The sequence below is a fragment of the Rhodnius prolixus genome, unplaced genomic scaffold, assembly GCF_049639745.1.
Source record: "Rhodnius prolixus isolate KJV_2025 unplaced genomic scaffold, Rpr scaffold_2, whole genome shotgun sequence".
Taxonomy (NCBI): Eukaryota; Metazoa; Arthropoda; class Insecta; order Hemiptera; family Reduviidae; genus Rhodnius; species Rhodnius prolixus.
Genome location: NW_027411592.1, coordinates 58878814 through 58905615, shown reverse-complemented (window position 1 = coordinate 58905615; position 26802 = coordinate 58878814). Strand labels below are relative to the sequence as shown.

At 32.2% G+C, this 26802-nt stretch overlaps 4 protein-coding genes across 12 annotated transcripts in view; 2 read left to right on the top strand and 2 right to left on the bottom strand.

Moving 5' to 3' along the window:
- Positions 1–5892, bottom strand: part of mle (dosage compensation regulator mle) — a 31802-nt gene extending 25910 nt beyond the window's left edge. For 2 of the 3 annotated variants that reach the window (XM_074116958.1, XM_074116959.1), the window contains exons 1-5: positions 5634–5892; positions 5365–5444; positions 4964–5133; positions 3554–3724; positions 3310–3449 (exon numbers count right to left, since the gene is read on the bottom strand). In XM_074116958.1, the coding sequence (XP_073973059.1) occupies positions 3310–3449; positions 3554–3724; positions 4964–5133; positions 5365–5443 (560 nt within the window). In that variant the 5' untranslated portion in view covers position 5444; positions 5634–5892. The remainder of the gene's footprint in view (positions 1–3309; positions 3450–3553; positions 3725–4963; positions 5134–5364; positions 5445–5633) is intronic. The other variant, XM_074116957.1, reaches the window with a different exon arrangement.
- The window catches only part of LOC141448557 (uncharacterized), a 40949-nt gene extending 27352 nt beyond the window's left edge, over positions 1–13597 (top strand). Inside the window, exons 1-2 of one of the 3 annotated variants that reach the window (XM_074116983.1) lie at positions 6010–6255; positions 8042–13597. In XM_074116983.1, the coding sequence (XP_073973084.1) occupies positions 8056–9960 (1905 nt within the window). In that variant the 5' untranslated portion in view covers positions 6010–6255; positions 8042–8055 and the 3' untranslated portion in view covers positions 9961–13597. Of the gene's footprint in view, positions 1–6009; positions 6359–8041 lie in introns of those variants that run through there. The other 2 variants (XM_074116982.1, XM_074116981.1) reach the window with 2 other exon arrangements.
- A 143-nt stretch (positions 13598–13740) lies between these two features.
- Positions 13741–14980, bottom strand: galla-2 (MIP18 family protein galla-2). Its single transcript, XM_074117037.1, has 3 exons — positions 14739–14980; positions 14548–14627; positions 13741–14129 (listed from the first exon to the last, which is right to left on the bottom strand). Exons 1-3 carry the CDS (start codon positions 14863–14865, stop codon positions 13851–13853), a joined length of 486 nt encoding a protein of 161 aa, XP_073973138.1. The 5' UTR covers positions 14866–14980; the 3' UTR covers positions 13741–13850.
- A 7-nt stretch (positions 14981–14987) lies between these two features.
- Positions 14988–26802, top strand: part of LOC141448572 (beta-1,3-galactosyltransferase 5) — a 46947-nt gene continuing 35132 nt past the window's right edge. For 2 of the 5 annotated variants that reach the window (XM_074117018.1, XM_074117017.1), the window contains exon 1: positions 21401–22483. The gene's annotated coding sequence lies outside the window, so the exon portion shown is untranslated. Of the gene's footprint in view, positions 15110–16436; positions 16719–17058; positions 17179–21400; positions 22484–26802 lie in introns of those variants that run through there. The other 3 variants (XM_074117015.1, XM_074117016.1, XM_074117013.1) reach the window with 3 other exon arrangements.

The following is a 26802-nucleotide window of genomic DNA, read 5'->3' as shown; positions in this document are numbered from 1 at the left end:
TATACAAGAAATCAGCCGAAATTTGTTTGTTTTTTTTCCTAAAGAAATATAAAAAAAAGAAAAAACTTAAGGGTCTTCATTTAAACGTTATGGCGAGTTGGTGATGATTCTTCCAAAAAAAAAAACGAACTTGTAATGTCTAGCAATTTCCTTTACTTTTTTAAAAATAATACGCTTCTAATTCGCGTAGAATTTTTAAAAAAAATAACGGCTTCAAAAACTAGGATAAATAATCTTTACGTACACAGTAAATGGGAGTGTAACTCTTTAAAACAATAATAAATAACATTTTTAAAGTGTTACACACTCTTAAACAGTAAATGCGTGAAGCGTTTTGAAGCAATAATTTTTCGAAAAAGTATACACCTTAGCTTAAAAAGAGGAGTATAATTTTCCACAAAAAATTGAAATGAATTTTTATCCCAATGGGTCAAAAAAGTATTCTCATACACTAAGTTTTTTAACTTTAGCTACTGAACTTTTGTTTCTAGGATGACTGCACTTGTTAATCACTGAAATTGAACAAAATAACAATGAATTATTGCTCTATTTTCTTTTATAAACATACTGAATTGATTCAAAAGCAGAAAAATAATTTATTGTACGAGGGTCGTTTGATAGGTCCGTGCAAAGTCAGAGAGATAGCACCACTGGCGCGTATCGAGGTTATGTTTAGTTAGTAGCATCTCTTGGAAGAACACACACTAAGTTTCAGCCAGATCGGTCTATTTCTTTGTGTTTGGCATTCGTTTGAATCGAGGAAGTCGAGTGATTTTCAAAAAATGGACGAAAAAGAATTTCGTCGTGTGGTGATTAAACACTACTTTATGAAAGGCAAAACGCCTCAGGAGACTAAAGAGAAGCTTGATAAACATTATGGTGACTCTGTACCTTCGATTAGAACAGTTTATAAGTGGTTTGAAAATTTTCGGAGTGGCCATTTGGGCGCACAAGTGACGCTGAACGTGTTCTGGACGCCCTGTTGAGGTTACTACTCCAGAAATCACTGATAAAATCCATGATATGGTGATGGATGACAGAAGAGTGAAGGTGCGTGAGATTGCTAGTGCTGTGAGCATCTCGAATGAACGGGTACATAATATTTTCCATCAACATTTGGACATGACAAAGCTATCCGCAAGATGGGTGCCGCGATTGCTCACGCTTGACCAAAAACGAAATCGTGTGAAGTGTTGCAAGTACGGTTTGCAGCTGTTCCAGAAGAATCCGCAGGACTTTAAGCGTCGTTTCGTCACTGTGGATGAAACATGGATACATCACTACACTCCTGAGACCAAAGAACAATCTAAACAATGGGTTACCAAGGGGGAATCTGCGCCAAAAAAGGCGAAGACCGTTCCTTCGGCCGGAAAGATTATGGCGACTGTCTTTTGGACTAGGAATAATCCTCATCGACTATCTGGAAAAGGGTAAAACTATTCCAGGTGCATATTATTCATCGTTATTGGACCGTTTGAAAACCGAGCTGCAAGAAAAACGCCCACGATTGGCCCACAAAAAAGTCCTTTTCCATCACGACAACGCACCAGCTCACACCTCAGCAGTTGTGGTCGCAAAATTAATGGAAATAGGGTTCCAACTCGTTTCACATCCCCCCTATTCTCCAGACTTGGCTCCCTCGGACTAATATTTGTTCCCCAATATGAAGAAATGGCTGGCGTGAAAAAGATTTTATTCAAACGAGGAGGTGATTGCAGAAACGAATGGCTATTTTTCAGATTTGGACAAATCCTATTATTCGGAAGGGATCAACAAACTAGAGCAGCGTTGGACGAAGTGTATAAGCCTAAAAGGAGACTATGTTGAAAAATAAAAAAGGTTTACCCCAAAAAATTAAGTAGTTTTTATTTTTGCCCGGACTTTTCAAACGACCCTCGTATTTATAAGTATTCATACACTCAGTTACAACAACCAGCTGTATGAATGCTTTTTTTAGCATACAATAAATTATTTTTCTGCTTTTTTAATCGATTCTTTATGTTTATAAAAGAAAATGAGAGCATTAAATTCATTGTTATTTTGTTCAATTTCAGTGATTAATAAGTGTAGTCATCCTAGAAACAAAAGTTCAGTAGATAAATTAAGAAAACTCAGTGTATACACATACTTTTTTGACCCACTGTATATATGAAAATGATAAGAAGATGGAATTCTGTTAACATAAACAAAATTCCATCTTCTCCAAAAACAATGATAAATAATTCTCTTCTACCCGCTTTGAAGCCATGATTGATTATTTAAATGCTTTATAATAAAAACCTATAAATTAATAACTTTAAAAAAAAAAATCTATTACAATTCTACAATACTTAAATTCTAAGCATTTCCTTTTGATTCGGATTATACTTGATTTCATTTGGGGGAAAAAAATAGTATCGAAATGAAAATCTAGAGAAACTAGATTTCACCGATTAGAACTAGGATTTTTCTAGATTTCTTTCCACCCTGTAGTTTTAAAACAGAACTTGGGGAAATTTTATATGAATTTGCGGTTTGGTATGAAAGGATCCTAAAACTAAATATTTCGAGTTTAAGGAATATGTATGAGAAAGTATGTTTATTAAGAAGATCAGAAGTTCCTAATCTTGTTGGACCCGTCTAATTAAAATATAAATTGTTCAGTAAGCCTTATCATTTGAAAACATGGAGGAATAATTACAACTTAAATAATGAATTCTGGGGTAAAACTTTCAACAGTTTACCACGCAGATGTACGGAAAAGGAAGGCGTTTAAAAAGAATTGAAAAAGAAAAGAAAGCATTCTGCCTCAACTGGAATCCAGCCCATTATCTTGAAGATATTAGAGAAACAAAGTCAGAAAGTCTCTAGGCCCAGAAGACGGATGAACTGCCAGTTTTGCCAAAAAAAAAATTGACAAAATAGGCAAAACTTCATCCAATCAGAATTGCTGAGCCTTATGGAAAGGATAACCGAATAAGGACTCAAAAAAAGGTTCCTATATGGCAAGCCTAAAGGCAGAAGAAAAAAAATTCAAGACGTCACTTGCTGGACGATCTGGAAGCTAGAAATAAGAAGCTAAGAGACTGCGTGCTTTGAACAGGTATGAGTGAAATGTAGTTAATATTAGAGGAGGCCCAAGATCTTTAATGGATCTTACCGCCCTTCAGAAAATGAGATTAAAACAGTTTGCGGATAAAAACTTACTAAGAAATTTTTAGTAAAATGAAAAAGATCTTTTAAAAATGAAGACGCGACAATCACGTTCCGCCAACAATTTTTTTTTATTGTGGAGTGGAAGTAGGTACATGAAAATTATTTCACCATTACCTGTTATGATCTGGACCGACTACAGTATACTTATAATCGGCATTAATTTTATGAACTTGAAGATATTGATGTAATTTAGATTTAGCATTTTCAACAGTCCAATTTCCATGGATGGCGGCATTTACATCTAAATCTTCTGCCTAGGATTAGGAAATTGATGTTTCATTATAATCAACTATTTTCAAGAATTTGATTGTGTTTTTTTTTAAAAAAAAAAAGATAATAAAATAAAGAAAAAAGAAACCTCTTCAACTCTTTTCTGTTCAGCAATCACATCAATATACGTTTGTGGTCGTTCAGCATCTGGCCGTTGTAATGGGGTATAAGCTGAGCCCATTGTATTCGGGCCCACTCCTGGTTGAAAAACACTCGGTTTAAATCCTCCAGCAGCTCCAGCTCCAATGCTATTCGCGACCTGTTTACGATTGGTTCATAACAGAATATGAGTGAACAAACTATATAAACAATTAACGTACGTCATAGTTGACATATATATTATATGGATAAATAACAATCACCCGACTTTTACTACTGTTGTCATTGTTTTGTCAGGCAGATTTTTTTTCTCAACTTAGGATTTTAGTAACCTTTTTTTTTTTTATTCATAGTTACATTTACATTGGTATAAACCCCCTTCTGGGTATATGTACCGCTACAAAGTACAGAGAGGTTTCCCAATATCCCCTCCCCAAGAAATCTACATTCAAATTTTTACTAAATAAAAGCTTCAAGCGAAGCTAAATTAACTTCTAAGGATTCAAGATTGGCAAGGAATCGGTCAATTAAAAACAACAACTCGTCTCCAATTTCTCGCCAATGCTTGAATCCTTAGTTTAATAAATTTACGGTCACAAAACCTATATATTCTAATTATCTTCATTTGAATGGTAAATACAAGTTTTTTCTAGATTGGAATTTGAACAATATCCCTAGCAATTAAGTGAACTGGATTACTAATTTTGCCATTTGCAATGCACTTTATGTTTTCAATTTATCAAAGTTGGGTGTTTTTCAAAAGTTACACGCTTTTTTATGCAGTTCAATCGTTATACATCGAATAGCTTATACATCGATCAATCTACAGGTTATACAGCCTACAGTTTTAATATCAAACAACCCCAAAACTTACGATAGTTTCGAGTAAATATAGTAGTCGAAAAAGACTTTCGAAAAATACGTTTAAAAAAGAATGTTTTGAAGAGGCATTTTAGAGATGTGCTTAAATTGAGATACCCTAAGGTTCCTTAAAAAAATAAATTTTCCGAGTAAAGTTTCAAGGTAAAAGTGATAGTTCTTTACATAAGTAACTAAAAATAAATTAAAAAAATCTTAAAAAATAGTTTCAGTAAAGTAGCACGTCGGGATAACGGATTCAGATAAAAACCTTGGTATCTGAAGAGACAACGTTACGAAGTATGAAGGTACGACTTTCATTTAAGAGAAAAACTGGAGAGGAAAAAACGAAACATGCAATTAGTGGTACTTCAGTTTCAGTGATTTGGAAAACTTCCAGTAGGATCAATCCTATGTTATCGAAGTGTAACTACACCCTCAATGTATGTATTGCATGAAAAATTAAATTTGATACCACTGGCAAAACTTCGTCACTCAGCAGTTAACAGAAAAAAAAAAAAAAAAAAAAAAAGTAAATTACCTCAGTGGGAACATCCTTTGCATCAACAATGTTCTGTCTAACAAGAAATTGTACAAAATCCTTAGCAGCATTGAATTGTGCATCTTTCTTGGTGGTCGAATTACCAGCACCAACATAAGTGAAACCCGAAACTCTAACTTCACATAAAAATCTCTGTCGATGTTTTGGACCTAAAAAACATTTAATATGAAGAAACTTATGTTAAGAGGCACATAATATGTCCAACTTGAAAGCGACTTTTCAATGTGAACAAAATGATAGAACTTTTCATTGGATGGCTTCTTTAATAACTACGTCATTTATGACAAATTAATATATTAAATATTTATTCTGGTAATGAATTAAGAAGTTAAAGTAATTCAAACATAATTAAAAAATGTTAATTACTGATGAGTTCTTACCGGTTGGCCTTACGTCAAAAGTCGGATCAGCTCCCTTTTTCACGCACCATTGGTGGAAAAATGATTTTACGTCTGACATTCTAAAAATAATAAATAAAAAAGGCAAGTTTTAGACTCAACAGAACTCATACAAACCTGATTACAAAGGGGCAAGTTAATATAACTATTTAGCCAAAAGTTTGAAAACTTCTTTTTTTTTTTAAATACGTGCATAATTTAAAAAACAAAATTCGTTATTCCTTCAATCACAGCCTATTTAAGGTACATACCTAAAATCCTCTAGAATAGTTAATTGCCGGGTAATCCTTTAAATGTGGAAGGCGTTGTTAATGTTCCCGATAATTTGAATGCTATGTGTACACTATTTTCTGCAATGAGAGAATATATCTTTAATCTTATTACCTAGATAACATTATTAAGCGATTTAATGTACAATATCATTACACCCCAATAGCAATGGAGTAAAATAACAATCCCATAAATTGACTAATTGAGACGCCACCAAACGCCATCAAAATTACAAGATTGCAAGACAGCTGATTTTTTTCAGTTGTTAATTGAATTTAAAATGGATTTACATTTGTATATAGTAACAATTACTTGACAACAAAATAGTTATTAATTATTTTTAGTTATATAACAAGTAACTTGGTTACAATACGGAAAAAAGAGTAACTTTGTATCTGTATGTTTTGCTTTCTAAAATATGAGGTGTTGTAAACGTTATTGCTAGTTCAAAAAAGAAGTAATAATTTTTTTACGTCGTCGGCAGATCAACTAATATTCTTTGTTTAAACTTATGTCTAGTTTTAGTTAACTATCAATGTGACATTAATTGACTATAACCACACTGCACCACTGCAGCTGTAAGCGATTTGCGGCGCGTACAAGGTAGTGTCAGATGCTTGTTGCTAGTAAAATATACAGTACAGTTAACAAACGCTTAATCGTTGTCATTTACTATTAAAGTTTTATCTAAGTACGACCAGGAAAGGTTAGCATTCTTATATTTTATTTAGTGCTATAGTTTTTTTCATTTCCTCCTTTTCTACATAAGAAAATATAGGCTGACTTTTTATAAACAGTAATTCATAGCCTTTTGATTTTCAGGGAAAAACTAACATAATTCCATTTTTACGTGTGGTGTTTCACAATTAAGAATCCTTAAGTAGTATATATAAATTATTTCAATTTGATATTGTTTTAGTTTATTAAATAATATGGTGGGAAATTCACTTTAATGTGGGTTTGACTTAGCTAAGCCGAGAATCGTCTGAAAACTAATGACATTGCTTCTAGAAGGGCAACACGGCGCTGTTCCAGTGTTAGTTTGAAGATGATCATGAGTTACGCCCTTTGAGTAAGAAAAAAATTTGATACGTTGCATTAATGTTGGGAACATTTACAATCGGTCACATTTCAATCGTCAATTAAGTACTAACCATATCGCGAATTATCTATTAAATGTACTGCCTGTGGATTGGAATTGCTTTTAAAGAGAACTGCCAATCCAATGTAGTGATAGGTTAAATGTTCTACTAAATACAGTTCGCTGTAAATGTCAAGAAGTAGCAGGGCATACTGGTGTTTAGCAGCTTATAAAATTTCGTTGCGAGGGATCAGGGGCATATAACCGGGGTGTTTGTGAGGGGGTTAGAAGTAAGTAAAAGCAAATCATCAAAGAGCTGGGAAAATTATAAAATAAAATTATTATCTTTTTACGTATCGGTAGAACGTCGGGCTGAAATCCTATCCAGTAAACCATTAATTTATTTTATTTTCTTTCATTTTTGAAGTTCAGAGTTGTATTTTTTACCGTTAACTAAAAGTAAAATAATCACAGTTTTTTTTAGAGAAGACTTAACATCCAAGTACCAAATTAGATATCGTGGACAAGGGCTCATATTTTACTGCGTAATAATATTTTTCAATAAATAAAAGGTACCTACACGCAGAATTCAAATTGGTGATCTTGTTTTTTGCCAAAACTCATAATTCGCTTGATTCACCCCCTTAAAGACAAATACGTTAAGTGTGTACTTATACCAGCCCTTGATAGCCTTCAGGAAGTACTTGTTGTATCCAACAACTAACTGCATATGTGGATTATGCACCAATGATTTCATTCCATCAAAATATTATTTTCTTTCATTCCGACACGTTCAGATTTCCATCCATCTTCAGCAGTAAAATCATCAGATTTGATCAGATAAATTTTACTTCTACTTATAAAGTTTTGTGTTACGTTTCCACCACACAATCTTGACTCATTGATACGGTCTTTGGATTCACAGATACAAACTTTTTTCAACTTTTCCCATTTAGCACATTTCGGTTCACCCATTGATTTTCCTTTTCAATATTACTTGGCTAAATATTATTTACAAATTTCGAAGGTCTCTTAGGTCTGATAAGTTATGATTCACGCCTTTTAAACCCTGCTTAACATTTGAATTGGTTTCTTGTTAAAATTACATTAATATTTTTTTAAAAAAAAAAAGACCCATGACTTGGTCGTTATTATTAATCATTTTAAATAAGTATTGTGCAAAATAGCTGAGATGTAAAAACGATGCTGAGATTTAATAAAAACGATAACTAAAAAAAAAATTTTATAGACGAAATTATTCTCAGTAATCAATGTCATGTCATTTCAGCAATGTTTTTTCTTTTTCAGATTCTCCTTTCTCAATGGACACACTTAACGAAGGAACGAGGAAAAAACGCAACAAACGCAAAAAGCGGATTCCTCCACCAATTTTTAGCAGCGGTACATCTCCACCACCTAATAATTATCATGAAGATATGCCCAGTACGTCAGCATTTCCTTCAGAGAACTATGTTGCACCGTCTGCTATTATGTTAAGTAAAAATGAAATGTTAGACAGATTTAATAAACTTTTTGATTGGGATGTGGCGGTTAGACGGAAAGATAGTCAAATGGGCTTTGTTGGTGGTCATGTTACTGAGAGTAACGACCATAGTTTTGTTCGGGATGATGAGCTTTATCAGAATTCACAATTCAACATGATTCAACAAAGACAGTCTAATTTATATGACCTCCGCAATCGGATAAGTCGGCCAAATATAAGAATGGCTAAAATTCAAGATCGTGACGATGTCTATAGAGAAGATAACCGTGGTAATAGAACTCGAAGAGATAGTAGTTATGATATGGAATTACAATATAACCGAAAAGCAGTAAGTACTGATAGTTTGCCCGTGAAGTCCAGGCCTGGTTGCTTTGATTCTAATAATCGCGATCGCGACGATGTCTATAGAGAAGATAACCGTGGTAATAGAACTCGAAGAGATAGTAGCTATGATATGGAATTACAATATAACCGAAAAGCAGTAAGTACTGATAGTTTGCCTGTGAAGTCCAGGCCTGGTTGCCTTGAGTCTAATAATCGTGAAGGACGAGGAGCTGAAGAACGTCAATTTAACCCAAAGAAGGCTTTATCTATGTATTTTGTTCAACGTCAACCGAAAGAATATGTGACTGCTAGTGAGACACCTCATAAGGAACAATCTTTTCACCCAGATCTGGGGCTTCGAGTGAATTGTATTGTGGAAGGATCTAACTTTAACCCGAAGGATTCTCTAACTCAAAATGTTGATCATTGTCAGGTGAATGAATACAGAACTCACATGGAGCCACTACGTAAGGAACAATCTTTTAATCCAGGTCTGGGGCTTCGAGTGGATTATGCTGATGAAAGAGGTCTTTTAGGAAATCGAAAAGTAGTAATTAACGAAAGAAGAGCAGATTTGTTTGATCAAGATGAATATGCCCCGAATAATTATTATTCCAGACGGACTGTTAGAGATGTTGCGGATAGGTATGATTTGCAAAGGAGTTTGGACTATGGTCAGTTTACAGATGACTTCAGTGAACCTGATCATCAGATTGAAGCTTCTGAACGTGTAAATAATTATTCAAATGAAATAGAGGCACGTTTATCTGAGAGCAGGTTTAGAGATAATGAACCTACAACAGTTGATGATCAATATCCAACGGCAGATCCTTTTCTAAGTAATGGTGAAGAACTGATCATTGTGATACACAAGCCAAATTTTGAAAAAATTACTCCTCATGAAGCAGATATCCTGAGAAGCAATCTTATTGATCTAATGGTGACATGTGGAAATCCAAATGAGATGCCAGAATTTATTAATTCTGGTTTGAGAGATGGTGGTCGTAAGTTTTGTATTGATTGTCGTACAGAGCAATCATTTCGTTGGCTTATTAAACAATCTTTACCACCACTTAATGGTGTAAATTTGTATATGCGTAGAGATAAACTTTGTGAAGTTGTTAAAATATCAACATTTGCACAAAAATGTACACGTAGCAGAGAAGATATTTTAAAACTTATAAAACTACAAAATGGTAAAAAAGGATTTAATTTTGACAGTTGGTCAATGAGAAGTTATAATGTAAGCCCGAAAGGTATATATTTTGCTTTTAATATACCAGTTGAAGATGCAAAACTATTGAATGATCTTGGCTGCCATCTATCGTTTGAACTAAAATATGTTAAATTTACTATTGCAAAACGTAGTACACGAACATTTTCTACCGTTATGATCTAATTAGTCACAATTAGTCCCCCCCCCCCCCCAAAAAAAACAAGTAGAAAGAAGCTGTTTTTTTAAAATTATTTTTATTTATCTACGTAACGCTGAAGATTATCCGCAGAATTGGTTATTCGTGTATGCATATTTATATTTCATGTATGCGCTAGTGAATTGGTGAATATGTACGTAGTTTCTTTTCTTTGATTATTTTTGTTTGTAAGTTTAAATTTTTATTATTAAGAAAAAATGAATAATACCACTTATCCTCAAAAAGTAAGTAAAAGATCATACGACTACAGGACGGACTTGATTTGTGGTAGCTTGACATGGAGGCTATGATCCTCCACTTCGTATGATAGTCTATATTTCTTATTGAATCGTAAGCATGAAACATTTAATAATTAAATGAACACTGAGGATTTCTCTTACTTTTGTTCGAGTTTGTTGATAGAGAATTCAATGAATTAGGGGGGGGAAAAACCTTGAAAATCTTTTGAATTTTTTAATATGCCTATACATTAATTTTACTATATTTTTCACTTAAAGATGATTGGCTTAAATAAAAGTGTAAGAAGACGATGAAAAGGTTGCCGTAATAACAGCAGCATTTAAAGTCGATGGTACATTTCCTCGGATCGTTTGGTACGCCCTAATTTATTTCAAACCTTTTATTTATCTTAAGAAGACTATATATTCTTCTGATCAGAGACCAAGAGTTAAGTCTTTAGTTAAAAATAGAAAAAGCATTCTAAGTATTTATTTATTTTATATTGTAAGTTTTTAATTTTATGTTATTTATGAAGATAAATGTAAATATTAATTAATAAAGACAATTATTATTATTATTATATTCTTCTGATCAGAAAAATTTAAAACTAGGAAAGCATGGAAAATTTTGTAAATATATTCGTTACCGATTATGGGAATTTGATTGGCAACGTTTCGTGGTTGTGTACTAGACAATTTTTACTATGAGCCGCTTAACCCGTTGCCGCAAATGACGGCTATAGCCGTCCGATCTTTGTTGATATGTAGGCAAACGACGTCTATAGCCGTCGTGCAAATTTTAATTAATAAAAAAAAGTACAGCGTTAGTACGAAGTGTACTAACGCATACACTTTGTTAATTATTGAATTAGTAAAGCAAATGCTGTATAGTCGTCACGACAGTCATAGCCGTCATTTGCTCTGGAAAGAGAAAAAATGACATGATGAGCAAATGACGGTTATAGCCGTCGAGAGTTTTTTTTTTTTGGAAAAACGTGGCCAAATGTGATAATTTTTACTTCCAAACATACAACTTACACTTGATTCCATCTGGCAGTCATGAACAATTGAGAAAAAAAAAAAGTGTGTTTCTGAGCACGATCATCAAAATAAAAGTGTGCGGCAACGGGTTAATATTATTTCTTAAAGGTATGCCCGTTTAACGCTTACGCCGTTAATAGCATGATAACTTGTATTCATCTCCACCGTGAAAATAAAATCAATTGTTTTTCATTGGACGAAGATATCAAACAAAATCTCTGAAAATAACAGGGTAATCTCATTTTAAATAGTAATTATAAATAAAACATAATTAATTTCTTGGCATTTCAGGTATTCTTAGTTTAGAGCTTTGTAAAGCATATAATTTATTTGTATTGTTTTCAAATAAGTACAGAATTATTCGGTCAATATATTTATTTAAAACTAATGCTATAATGAGTTATATCATCACAAATTTTACTAAGGATTACTTTATACATTTGTAAAAAAAAAGCGTATTCCTGTTGAATTATCTGGCAGAAAAAATATTTTAGTTGTTTAAGTGTGGAAATAGCCGAATTTTGTATTGAAGAATTTCATTCCTTGCCTCTACGTGTTGCCTAACCCTGACCGTGTGTATGTAACCATTGGAAGAGGAATGTATATTCTCGGATATAAGAGGAAGGGCTGTGTTTGACACTAGGGAATGATTATTCCAATAGCCGATTCCTCATCCTTCATCGGAACGCCAGGCTAGTTACCAGAAATGGGAAGGTGATATATCTTATCCAGAATCTTCCTGTTTTTTTTTTTCATTTCTCCTACAAACTATCTTACTACTGGACTCCCTCTGCTCTTTCTAGAACTTTCCTTAGGAGAGAGCGGTGTCATCATTTGGAGGTGCTACTAGATGATAAGAGTTCAATCTTTTGTTTTGATCTTTGAACAGTACACCTCATTAAAAAATTAATAAAATTCAAAGCACCGGTGCAACACCTCAGCCTTTAGTAAAGCAGATTAGAACTTCACAAAGTAAATATAATTGCAAAATATGTCCATAAAATTTTGATGTCTACCAAACGGAATAAATATAAAATTTATGATGTGCCGTGGATAAAAAAAAAAAAGGTGCACAACTCTTTCTTTATAATTTCTAATCAATCGGAATCTTGAGTGAAAAGTGGTTCAAACAGTAAATGCATTTGTATTCTAACGTGTAAATAAACATGTTTAAATGTAAGCTACACTATAGTGCGCTCATAAACTGATAATTTCTTTGTATCTACATTTAATCCGGTCAAAGCATGCCTGTTTTCCTTATTTCGGCTTTCGCGAATTTTATACATCATGATGTTGATTTATTAGTAAAAATGTAGTGAATTTGACGATCTCTACTTAAAAAGCTACTGTCAAGAAGTTGGAAATATTGGCGACAAATTAGAAGTTCTGAGATTTCTCACCAATCACATTATACACAGCTGATAAAGTTCATAAAAGATTAACTCTTTATTTATTTTTTTTAATCTGTGAACTTCCATTTTATAATTATATTACGAATTTGGGAAAGTATGTTGTAGACCTTCGATTGGTACAGGATCAACTGTGAAAGAGCTTAGGAGGTTTCTTTTTTTAAGATTATTGCCAGATTTGTGTTGTGTATATTGCATTATGTCAGATTTAGATGAATCCGAAATGCTATTTTAGTATTGTGGATCCACAAGAGCTTAGGAGAAGAGAGTTTGATTTCTTCCAGCAGTCCTAAAGGAAGAAACAACGATCAAGTTTGAAAATATCCATAATGAAAGTTTCTTCTACATAATGAAAGTCTATTGTACAGAATTTTTTTACTATTTCATCAACTTTTAGTACCTGTTTAACAAAATTGAAGTGTATTAATTTAAAAAATGATTAAACCATGTTAACCCTTTTTAAAGATATTAATCAAATTTATGTTTCTACAACCGGTGTTTGCTAAAATTAGAATTCAATGTATTAATAATGAATAAATTAATGTGTAATGCTTCAAGCTTTAATTACTTATTTTAAAACTCTATCCTTTGAATTTTCTCATCGCTTAAATCTCTATCTTGAATTATTTTATTTAGTTGTTTAAGACTTTTAAGACCCTGAGTATAATCTTAAGTATTCATATCCAGTAGGTAGGAGAAGAAGAATTATTTATATTTTAACTTGAGCAAATTCAGTATAAAAACAGCAAACCACAATTTTCTTGCTCATTCACTTAAACATTTATAGGACAGATTTTAGTATAATTTATTATTTTTAAGGTTAAAAGTTTTTGTTTTTTAATGAAAAGTTGTAATGAGAAAAATTAGAAGATAAGAGAAGATTGTGAAGTTTGTACATTGTCAAATAAAATAAAAGAAGAATCTACTTCAGAATATTTAACTGTCGACTCATACTTCTCTTCCTCAACTCCTTAGAGAACTTGGATCTGTTTTATTATAATATGGTATTAGTGGAGGGCACTAGATACTTTAATTAAAGGTCATAGTGCAGAATATTCTCCATAAAGAAGGTAACCTATCAACTTTGACACTAATACAAACACATTTTTATTATTTTTTGTAATTAGTTAAATAAATTATTTAAAACAGAAAATAAAGTATGTACAAAATATAATTTCTTAATTTTCATTAGCAGTATTTCTCCACAGTTGCTAGACACTGGTTAATAGTTTGAACTAAAGCTGTATTTTCAGTGGCAGCTGCAACTCTTTCTTTGTCTCCCAGCTGTTTATTGATGGCATCTTCAGTTGAATGAGTACCCGGTGAAATCAGCACTTTAATTTTAAAACGTGCAGGCAATGATCTCTGTAGCTGAACTCGAATAGTTAAACCTATCAGCGTAGCCATGCTACAATGTGGTATGGTGGGCGTGAAATGTACTATTATTTCATTCTTCTCATTATTTACCTAGGGGAAAAAAAAGGATTAAAATTATAAATTTAATCGGAATCGATGCATATAAAGCTGGTAATAATGATAGTGTATCGAAAAATTTGTGGCACATCATTGTTTCACCAGTGACTTGCGAATATAATAGTTTCTAAGCTGAAATATCAAAATTGAAGAAAAGCAGCTCCGACAGTTATTATTTGAGTAAATAAACTTTTAACAAAACCACCATTAATTAATGGTTTTTATGTTTAAAAATAACATAACATTTTGAAACAGAAAAGGATGCCGCTCCAGTTACACCAAGAACGGGATAACAACGTCTGAAGAATTTTGGACTAAATATTTAACCAGAGAAGTTTAGCTGATGCTAAATATGGGAAATCGAAATTAGAAACTAATTGCAAAAAGAGGCCAGTGATCCCAAGATACATACCTTAATATTGTTTAAATCGACCACATTCAATTCTTCTAGAGTTAATGGATGTTCAGGATCATTGATATTTCTAATTAGATCTGATTTAAGAGTAAAGGTTATCTATGCACCAAAATAATAACGAAACAATACAAATAATTTTTTAAAAAGTATGATGGTGACAGCTAAAAATCACATAAAATAAAGGATACCGAAAACTTCTCTTTCATCAAATTCATCCACTACATCTTCATCTCTATCAGCATCAGTTAATATCCTCTCATCGCTTTTCACATATAGTTTTGGATTTACGTTTAAAAGTGTTTCAACTACACCCATTTTATGTTGAATGAAAAGATTAACACATAACGATACTGATTAAAAAATTCTATCAAAACGCAAACTGACAACATAACCTACGCCAACTATAACCTTAGGAATGTGATCATGTATTCAATATGCAACAGGCCCTGATTGTAGAGCATTCTTGGGTTGGCATCGTAAACTAGCTTGTTTCCTTAAATTTTATTTGGGAGTTATTTTGATTTTCAAGTTTTTCAGGATGAAAATCTACTTGTATTGGGTAACTATGTTCACACATACTTATTATTGTTTAATAGTTAATGGTTGATAGTAGAAAGTGTTTAAATATAAAAAGAGAAATTGTTTTTTACCAGTTGAGTAATATTGTATTTTTAAAGATAATTTTCTAACATTATACCAATCTCCTCAATATCAAGCTTCAAAAATATCCGTACAAACTATCAATTAAAACACACGATCAAAAACTAACTAACAAAAAAAAATCAATAGTGAAAACTGCGTTCAAAGAAAATTGGGAGAAAATTGAAATTACTTTTAAAAAAATAACTTGGTTATTCAATGTCCAAGAAAAAGTATAAGGACCAAAAGGCGTATAAAATCTTTAATTGTGCTTATAATTAAAATGATAAGTTTTGATAGTTTTGTAAGTTTTAATTAAGACAATGTTTGAAGAAATTATTCTCTAATTTTTAAAAAGAATGAAAATGATTAAAACTAGATATTTCAGCTAAGATACAGATATTTCAATATGGTTATGGCTTATTTCTGATGACTTATTTTGCTTAACACTTAAATTAATGGAAGAGTAAGTAAAGAAAAGAAGCTATGCAAATGATCCTGATTTTATTAGTATTTAATCTACAAACTTAGTATTTAGTATTTAAACTACAAATGAGTGTAAATTTATTTATTATTAACCTTAAAAGTCAAAAAATCAAAAAACAGAAGTTAATAAAAATGTAGAAGTTTGCTGTATGCATACGTTTGCAATTAAGCTTAGCTGTAATTCAATGAATATCCAGTGAAATAATTTAAAAGAATCAGAATATTACTGCAAAAAGTTAGAAATAATTAAATATATATTTATAAAAAAATAAATTAGAGGAAATGTATACAATTATGAATTATTTTTTTAACTGAACTTTTTTTCTAAAATGTTGGATTTCATTAAAACTGTTTAACACAAACAGCTCGAATTAGCGAAACGATTCACTTTCTAGGCAAACATATCTACGCACTTAAAAAGCAACTATCTTTATACTTTATCGTGAGAAGGGGTGGAAAAAACGGTTTAGTATAGGTACCCCTACAGTTCAGTATCTTGGGCTTATTTTTATTTCATGAAATCGCTGGAAAACGTCTCCACAGCTTTTCTCTCCACACTCTTTAAATTTGTTAAACATATATTTGTTAAGAGAGAGATAAATTGGTAGTTTTGAAAAATCTCGGGCCAAGTTTGAGCTTGCTTTGTACAAGTTCAAGAAATAAATATAGACTAAATGCCTTCTACCTGACATTCAAACCCAGATCTTTTAGTTTTAAGAAAATTTGTAAATTTAAATAATTGTAATTTACATTGATTGCAGTGGGAGGTTTATATTGGAGAATTTGATTTGGAGATTCTGCGACAGCCCTCCTCTACCTACACTTCAAAGCATCTGGACCTGAACCTAGAAAAGGTTTTGCATTCCTGCGCTAGATTTTTGGCTTCAAAAGTTCGGGAAAAACCTGTCAGCAAACCACCAAAGATGTACCCAGATTTTCTCTTATTCACGGCCATTTTTGTGAACACAGCAGCAACTATGACGACTGTAGAAACGATGGCGAAACCAGTCCTGGTTGAAGCTAATCTCTGCTTATTTAGAACTGTGCGTATAATAATGTAGAAGTTCTTATTAAGTTTTAAGCATAGAATCAGAAGTGCACATAAGTTGAATAAATTTAGATCTTTTAATTGCAGTTATATCTTTGATTTTAAACGTCATAACATGCATCGGTTTCGAACATTTATCCAATTCAGATTTTGGTATAGAAATTTCGAGTTTAATAATGGATTCCGTCTCGCCCTACACTTCTGTTTCGTCAATTTATTTATTTATTTATTTCATACAAGATGTATGTTTTCGAGGAGTTGGCAGTAATATTACATACTGAGTAAACAAAATAAGTTCTACCAAAATTTAAGATTAATTTAACCTTAATTTTTAGAATCATTTACGTATTATGAAATCAACATGGATAAAGAAACGAAATCTGAAGACTACACGTGTAGTAAGAAGTGCTCTAGCATTTTTAAGCCATTCCAACAGAACTACGACAGTTTTAGAGGTAAGTTCTATTTCATGTTAAAGCCTAGTTTCTATGGTGCTTTTTTTTTTTTTGCGCAAAATGATGCAATAGTGTTCTGCGTGAAGAGAAGTATGCATCAAATTTTCTATTTACTTACCTGTTTCGTTCTCAAGAATATCTGAAAAAAAAAGACATGCATAACTACTATTCAGGTCATGAGTCATGTCCAAAAAAAAAATTCTAATTTCAGCAGCGGTTGCAGCTACATCTAAAAACAAAAATCGGCTAAAACAGTATGTACAATAGGGTGGGTCAAAAAAATCGACTATTTTTTTTTTTACAAGTGCAACGGAAAAATGGGTTCCTAGACACCTTAAAAAAATTCCCACCAAATATGAGCTCTTAATTTTGAAGGGAAGATCCTCCGCATCGCAGTTTTTTATTTTTTTTTCAGTCCAATAGAAAAAAATTCATACCTCTCTATTAATTGACTGTACAAAAAAATGTTTCGAATGAATTTTGTAGGAAATTTAATGCTCTACAAAAAAGGTACCTTATATTTTTTTCGTAAACCTCGCCATTTGAAAGATATAAAGGATTTAATTTTGATTATTTTATGACAAATTCCATTTTTGTTTATGAATTTTATAACTCGACAATAAATGACTTTTACGAAATGCAAAATACCAATTTTTGTTGGAAATTAACTGCTCTATAAAAATGGTTTCTTATGTTTTGGCGATAAAATTAACCGTTCAAAAGATATTCATCATCAAACTTTCATGTGTACGGATTTTAAAAGTTTTTGATTAGATATTCGAAAAATTTCAATTTAATTTATGATTTTTAAGAAAATTTACACGAATTTTAGTTGTTATCGATTGAGAAACGTCAAAATATTTTTTAAGTTTTTATTTATGTTTAAGTATATTTGTCTCGATTTATTATCGACAATATCAAATAATGCTTTAAGTTCGTTCTGAAATTTTATTTCATTTTTGCATCGTCCTGATGATTTTTTTCGCGCAAAAGATTTTTGCAATTTCAACCATCGATTATGATAGCGAAGAATTTTTTTTATTACACTAGTCGATTCACTAGTCGCAATCTGGTTGTTTTTCCATAATTCAATAACTTGATCAGCTGCATTTTTGGCACTTTGTTTGACAGAACATTTCAAAACTTTGAGCTGATGAAAAAAAACACTCATAACCTCTTTCACTGTTGGTAACTTACGTTCTGAAAGTTTTTGCACAAGTTTTCCGATCAAATGAATTTCTTTATCCATATTTTCGATAAATATCAAGTTAATTCACGTAGTAACCACAATATTTGTAAATAATTAATCGATCGATCACATATACAAGACCATAAATTTTGGAAACACTAAAAATGCTGTAGAAATAAATGTATACAAACCAACGACAACATAACGATGAAGTAAAAAGTAGGTGGTGCTAGTTCAAAGTTCACAATTCAAACAGATGAAATAAAATACGAAACAAAAATTCTCTAGAGAAGAAATTTTCCCTAGGATCTCGTGATTTCTAATGATTAAAACTAAAATGTTTAGAATAAATGAAGAAAAATTTTGATAATTTTGAAAATAAAACTCAAATAATACCTATATTAATGACAAGAAATGAAATTTATAAATTAAATTGAAATTTTTCGAATATCTAATCAAAAACTTTTAAAATCCGTATACATGAAAGTTTGATGATGAATATCTTTTGAACGGTTAACTTTATCGCCAAAACATAAGACACCGATTTTATAGAGCAGTTAATTTCCAACAAATATTAGTATTTCGCATTTCGTAAAAGTCATTTATTGTCGAGGTATAAAATTCATAAACAAAAATGGAATTTTGTCATAAAATAATCAAAATTAAATCCTTTATATCTTTCAAATGGCGAGGTTTACGAAAAAAATATAAGATACCTTTTTTGTAGAACATTAAATTTCCTACAAAATTTATTCGAAACATTTTTTTGTACAGTCAATTAATGGAAAGGTATGAATTTTTTTCTATTGGACTGAAAAAAAAATAAAAAACTGCGATGCGGAGGATCTTCCTTTCAAAATTAAGAGCTCATATTTGGTGGGAATTTTTTTAAGGTGTCTAGGAACCCATTTTTCCGTTGCACTTGTAAAAAAAAAAATAGCCGATTTTTTTGACCCACCCTAATGTACAATATTTAGATCTTTTTCAGTATTTGTTTTGTAATAATGATTTGGTATAAACATATTATTAGTATGTCTTATCTGGGCCCTATGTAATCTTCTTTTTATAATTCGCGTGGGAGTCACGCCCATAGAACTTCTGCTACTGATACGCTTTTATAACTTTTGTGTAAAACATTTTTCTAGCTAAATTCTTAAAGGGGGCCATGCTGTGCGTTTAGGGATTAGTATCTATCTACTTGCTAATCATATATTTATTTAATAGATCTATGATGAAAAATGATTTCCAATTTCAAGTATAATTTTACTTTCTTTTGGATCAATTATTCGGTTCCCCCACAAACGATGGAACAATATTCTATAGATTTTAGATGGAACAATAGATTTATAATTTTAGTTGTAACATTTTAGGTTTCTTTTATGAAGCAGGAAAGTTGGTAGATTTTTTTTTACACTTTTTTTTATTTATTTTTGAAAGTAAGGGAGATTTAATTTGTTGTGCAAATTGTGTTTTGAATAAAATTTCCCAAATTTTTGTACCTCTTTATTCAGTTGGTTTGTTCATTTTCTTGAAAATTGATTCCTAGACTCTTCGTGTTAACCTGAATACCCTGAAATTCATAAAAAAAAAATTCTAGAAATTGTTTCATTTTGGGGTGGAGGTTAGGGTAGGCTTTCTTTTAAGGTTCCAGTATATCTACTACGGTGACCATTCGTACTTTTTTTAAGACGCTGTCCTTTTTTTTTTTTTGAAGCATAAATGTCCTGTTTTTTTATTCATTTGTACTGTTTTTTAATGAAATTTAAATTATACTCAAAGAAATTAATGAAAATATGAATATTTTTTCGAAGATTTATATATGATTTTGTTAAGATCTGACCTTGATATTGTGAAAATTAGATATATTTGTATTTTACTTGTCGTTAGTATAGTTTTAAAGAATGTGACATTAAAACAAATTTTGTTGTGATTTTAAAAGACTGAATATTTTTTCTATTTACAAGAGTTACTATATTTACAATTTGTTACTAATTAACAAGTGTATAGTTCAAGCAGTCGCTCAGTTACGGCTGAATTTGGGCCATATTATATGGCCATTGTTTTGTAATAACCGATCTCGTGTTAATAAACGTATTAATATTTTTTATAGATTTTTTTTTTTGCTCCTTGTCCTGTTTTTTGATACAAAAAAAAAAATGGTCACCGTAGGTATAACCTAATGTATGATTATTAACTGATAAATGTTGGGTAAGAATTAAGTATAACTTTAAATGTTTTTTTTTTTTACGAATATATGTTAGAATAGCAGTAAGAGGAACTTGTATAAGCATACCAGCTGTTTTTATATAAAATATTCAATTTTATCATCTTTGCAATACTAGAAGGGAACATACAGTAAAAGCTCTGTATTCGCGGGGTATATGTTCCATAAATATGCCGCGAATACAGAAACCGTGAATACGGAATGGTAATTTATATGGGATTATAGAGGATACGTTCCTAGCTGACAAAATAAAAAAAAACAAATATATAAAAAAAAACAATTTAATTGAAGTTTTTGAACATTTTGATTAATTATCTTAATGGCTTAGGCAATGGTTTGAAGAATTTTGTAATTTTCTCTTGCTTGGCAGTTTTTGAAAGCTTTTGTTTGCAGTCAAAGTTTGAACTTACCACTACAACTACCATCAGGTTCTTTAAAATGAGTGTAAAGATACTTTGCCTTCTCCCGGACCATTGGACCACTCAGGGGCACCCTTTTTTGGTTGCGGTCTTCGATCCATAATGACAACGCCACTTCCATTTTTTCTATTGCTGGATCGCGAACAATTTTCGCTGACAGTGAAGTTGAAGCTACAGACGATCTTATTTTATCTTCGGATTTTTTTATCGATCGTACAGTTGATTCGTTGACATGGAATGAGCGTGATATGGATGCAAATGACTCTCCAAGGCGTAAATGATCAAGCATTTCTATTTTCACTTTTAGCGGTAACAGATTTTTTTTCGTGTCGAAACTCGTTTCTCATTTTTTTTAGTTGACATAAATTAGAAAAAGAGCGGTAGAGACGTGTTACTCGATCACAATTTTTGTAACGGATGTGAAAGACGAAACAATAGAACACGCAAAGCGGCTTTTACCATAGAACGGAACAGCAACATTTAAAAATATACTTTATTCATCGAGTAATAAGGTTGCTTTCATTCTGTGCGTTTACATTCTCAAAAACACCGATCGCGGCGAAGGCGGCTTATGTCAAAGTCCTCGGCGATATCATTTAACAACATACTTTAGGCAAAGTTGTAATAAGATCTATTTTACTTTTTTTATTAGTCCATTTGACGGCATTTACAAAGGATATTGGGTTGGATACCTATTGGAATCCTTTTATTATCATAGTGTACTTCCGCGAATATAGGAATTTGGTCGCATTTTTTTAATCCGCGAATAGTGAAAACGCGAATGAAGGAAGCGCGAATAAGGAGCTTTTACTATATACAAAAAAAGAGAATATCCAAGGCCTTGTTAAAATAGGGTCTCCATCACCCACATTGGGAGGGGATGTATGAAGCACAACAACACGGACTCATGTGGGCGATTGTTGTGTTTGGATAGAATGCGACCCTCGGACACTTTCTTACCCCCTCCATGCACCCAACTGTCTGTCGTAAACGCCCGCCTGTTCTCGGTCTGCCACAGTAGTAGGGTAGGAACGAAGTAGAGAGTGACTGTAGCAGCGTTGAGCCCAGTTATACGTTGGTGGACGCGCCGTATTGGTTGAGCGAAACAGGCCAGTGTTTACGGTTCTTTTGTTTTTTACTCGTACAGAAGTTTTTTTATTAATTTATTAAGTTTGTTTTTTATTAACAACACTATTTTTTTCTTTTGTTGTTCTTTTTATATACATATTTTACAAAATGTTTTTTAGGAATTGAAACTTTTTTTTAAAAGCAAAAGATACTTGTAAAATCTTGCGTGAAAATCTTTATTTATATTTTATTTATAAGTGAAGTTATGTGATGTGGAATTTGTTAGATGAACGTGTACTAAATGGGACAGATGTGAAAGTTAAAAGACGCAGTCAGCATCCAACGTTTCTGAATCAATACTGCCACCTACCGGCCGGCGATACGCCCATCAAATCTATTTTATAGGTAATACCGTAAGATTAAAAAAAAAGAAGTTATTTGTAAAGTACAAAACCAAAAAAAAAAATGATCGATTTAAATCAAATTATAACATATTGAAAGGATATTCACCTTAATTTCTTTTTAAGATGGAAGATTACGATTTGGAAGGCATTCATTACAAATCAAGTATGTTTTGAGGACTCCCAAGTAAAAAAAAAATCCGGTGTCAAACTCAAAAGATTGTGCTGTAATTGGTCGATCTATTTCTAACTTGTATCATTTTTCCAAACTATGAAATTTACTTTTTACCAAACACACAAGTTTGTTAAACTCTGTACATTTCACTGAATTGACACTTAGAAGAAAGTCCAGATTCTTATCCATCTGTCCAAGATGACAGCGTTTTCTGTAATGAAAGAGAACGAAGGCCGCCAATGCTTTGAAAGTAAACTTCGGGCGTCAATGATGTTTGAAGTTGACGTGTCATAAGTGTAATATAATAATAAATAGATTGGAAAACATGAAGCTCACGATGTGGGTTGCATTTACTAGCTCTGCATCCAAAAGAGGCTTGTTGTTGCCATCGCTTGCAGTTCGTTCCTTTATTATGGTTTTCACCTGTTTCGTATCGTTTTTGTTCATTATCTCTTCTGGTCTCCGTCAGTGCTCAGTTGACTTATACCACAAACTAGCAACCATGGATACAAGAGGGTAATTTCCTTGGTTTACGTTCTACAGAAACTTCTCCATTTGGTCCGAGTTCATATCGTCTTGCTAATTTCCTATCATGCCATGTGTTCCCGAACTACAGTTCCCGAAAATGAGGGGTGAAACTAGGGCGGAGAACTTAATTTCTGCCAAAATAATATTTAAAAAAAAAATAAAGAAAAAAATATTTCACAGGAACTGCCTTATAAAGTTAGTTTTAAGTCATTAAATTTATTTATTTAAAGACAAATGTGTTCGTCCATTTTTGTGGATGACTAATTGATTAGGTTTTAGTCTTATCGTGTACATTAAGTCTTTTTTAATGATAAATAATTTTTTTTTTCTAGAAATTTTCCTTTATACTTTCCTCATATTTTCATAACTAGCACAAATATGGCGGCAATGACAGCCAGCGTTGTAACGACATGCCAATTATTTTTTACGTAACAGTAAATTATTATTATTATTATTTTTTTAAATGATTTAAGGCGCGTCAACATCTAAGGTTATTGGCGCCCGGAGCTTTTTTTTCAGTGCACTGCCAGCCTCCGGACAGTGTTCTCTCGTTATAGACAACACTGTCCATCACCGGAACAGTGAGCTGTAAGAAGCTCTCCTAGGAAGAGAAAATCTAAGGGTCAGCAGCTGGATTCGAACCCGGGACCTCCGCGTGGGAGTCCAATACGCTAAACGCACAGCTAATCTCTTCCCTTATTATTATCTTTATATTAGAACTTGAGCGCTTCGTTCTCTCCCAATCCTTGTTCATAAATAAAAGCATTTAATCCCTATTCCCATTTAATAAACTTAATTCTGCAACACATTTAATTTTAACCAATTACAAATCTCCGGTAGGACAGTTGTTGTTTATAAAGGTTTGATTGTCTTCTTTCATGAATCTTTGGACATTTTCTTTGAAAAATTCCTTTATGGACACTTTTGGGTTTTTCTTTAAATTTCTTTATATGTGTAATATAGCGTTCCACATCATGTGAAATACTGAAAAAGAATTAAATTTGAAACCAAAATTCCAATTTGAAGCCTCTTTAGTCGTACACTAAATATTTTTATTTTATTTTTTGCCTAAATTAGTTGCCTAAATTAGTTGCCTTAATTTGCATGAAACACTGCACTATACACATTTAGATTTTATCTTTTTTACTGGCAACGTTTTTCAGTAATATAAAAGGACAATCTAATTCTACATTACATGGACCACAGTCCGTTTCGTTTCAGTGAATTGTCTAGTTCTAACTGTGTAAAATATTGATGAGTATCAAAATGTTAAGCCAACATTACTATTTAGCATTATATCGGAACCCTTGAAGTGCGTCTCTACAGAACAGCATTTACTGTCGCCCTACGGTTTCAATTAGATTTAGACATACCGCTTACGCCTACGCTTTTTAAAACTTGTCCTCAGAAGATATTGATTTTTCGTAAGATTCGGGGCCAGCTGGTTAGTTCATGCTTATATAAGAAAATTTACGTAGGAGGAATCCCTGACGAGTGTTTGCAGCTGAATTCTAAAACGGGACTATTGCTAGTGATAATATTCAATTTCAAAAAAAAAAATTGGACTCGATTAAAATGCTGCCTATTAATTGGGCAAAATTATTCTTGGTATTACAAGATTATCGCAAAACCTGTACAGTTTCTCGTTTTTTTAAGATAAATAATAGAACTAACCCACTTTTTTTTTTGCCTCTATCCCTAATTCAAGTTCATTGGCGCCTGGAGCTTTGTATTTTTTTTTTTTTTAACACTAATCAGCCTAAGTGACAGTGTTCTCTCGACATAGGACCAACACTGTCCATCTTGGGACGCTAAAAATATTGTAAGTTACTGCTAGGTAGAGAAAAACTAAGATTCTCAGCAGCCGATTCGAAACCCGTACGCAAAACTCCTGAGCCCAATCCCTTCCCCTTAGACCAGCCTAATAAATTTGTTTATGAAATACCGCTAAGCTAAAAATATAGCATCATCAAAACAAAACCTAGTTTGCGAGCAAAAATTAAACAAACATGGCGAACTAGCAAAAAAATACTGCACGAAAATAAAATAAACATTACATCTGGCTGATTATTTAAATTTATATAATAATATTTAATAATTTAAATAATAATAATAATAATAAAGAACAAGGTTAATTCTAGTTTTAGATTTGTTTATATTTTTTATTTAAAACTTTCATTGACATTTTTAATTTAACCTGGCAACATATTTTTATTGCATCGTGTTTAATAAACCTTATAACCTTCCAATGTTTATTTTTACTAACCTTATTGGATTTCAATAAATAATTATTTTCTCGTCGTCTTCCTCTAAGGTGTGCGTGCAATATTTTTTAAAAGTTAAAGTTTTTATAAGAAGTAAAATTTTTAAGTTCCTAAAATTAAAAAAAAAAGTGGCAAGGTTACAATGTATCCTTGTGTACAGACTGGAAACACATGCTTTGTGTCGATCTAATCACTCTGTAGAAGTCCAATAACATGCGATAAATAATACTGAATTTGATTAAAGTAGTAAAATTTAATTTACGAGTGTGGCAAATAATAAATCTTGCGTACGTTTTATTGTTAGATTAATTTGTTTGTTTTATATATTTATTACTCTTATCACCTCTTGACACTTAATAAGAATTTTCAAGTGACAATTTTTAATAAGAATTGCATTTTTAGTGACCTTTTAGATACAGAAAATCTTTTGTGAACACTCTCATTCAAATTATTCTAGTAAAAATTGGCCAGGATTCTATCACGTCCGTTATCTTCAAACTTAAAACAGTCAAGGAATGATTTAGCTTAATAATGTTACAGAAAACTCCGTTGTGTCGTTGTAGGAGGAGGATGTGGTGGGGGAAAATAGGGGTATTTAGGCCCTAAATACCAGGATTGATAGACTTAAGATCTCGCACAGTCTGAAGATTATGTACTTTCAGATCTACTTAGAGGTGTGTACTTGCGTGACAGTTCCAGATGTTCTACTTAGGACTTTGTACCCACAGCGGCCTTGAGCGATTTTCTTTTCATCCTACCACCAGTTCGTGTCCTATATCCATGGTGTCTGCTGCAGAGGTTGTGCATGGCAAGAAGCTAGTTTGAAGAGGCAAGCTTTCGGACCACTTTAGGCACAGCAGAGCCATATCAAAAGCTTGCTTGGAAACAGATCCAATTCTGGTAACTATGTTCTCCGGACAGTGCTTACTGCCCAGGGTCATGCGACTCCGTATCTAGGTACACTGTCGGGGGGCTCCAAGACAGTGGAAGTAGGCGTTTTATGGAGCTAAATCGAAGTTCAACTTTTCATTAAAGCCTATATAGGCTAACTAGAATAGTGTTTCAGCTTGTAGCAAAATATCTTTGTGCTGCCGAGATTATAAATCGGTGGGGAATAATTAATTTCAAGGTCTTCTTGGACAGCTAGGCGTCCTGACTGGCCCTATGAAGGCTGTTCAAGGCTAGTGATTAGTGTATGGGGGATTCTTAGGCGACCTCTGCCAATAGGTGGAGGCTCGTTTTTTTGTCGAAACCTTACGCAATTGCTCGCATTCAATGATAAAAGACATTAGTAAGAAAACAAAAACGAAATCAAACTATAATTATTACAACAAATTTTTATATTGTTGGAAACGT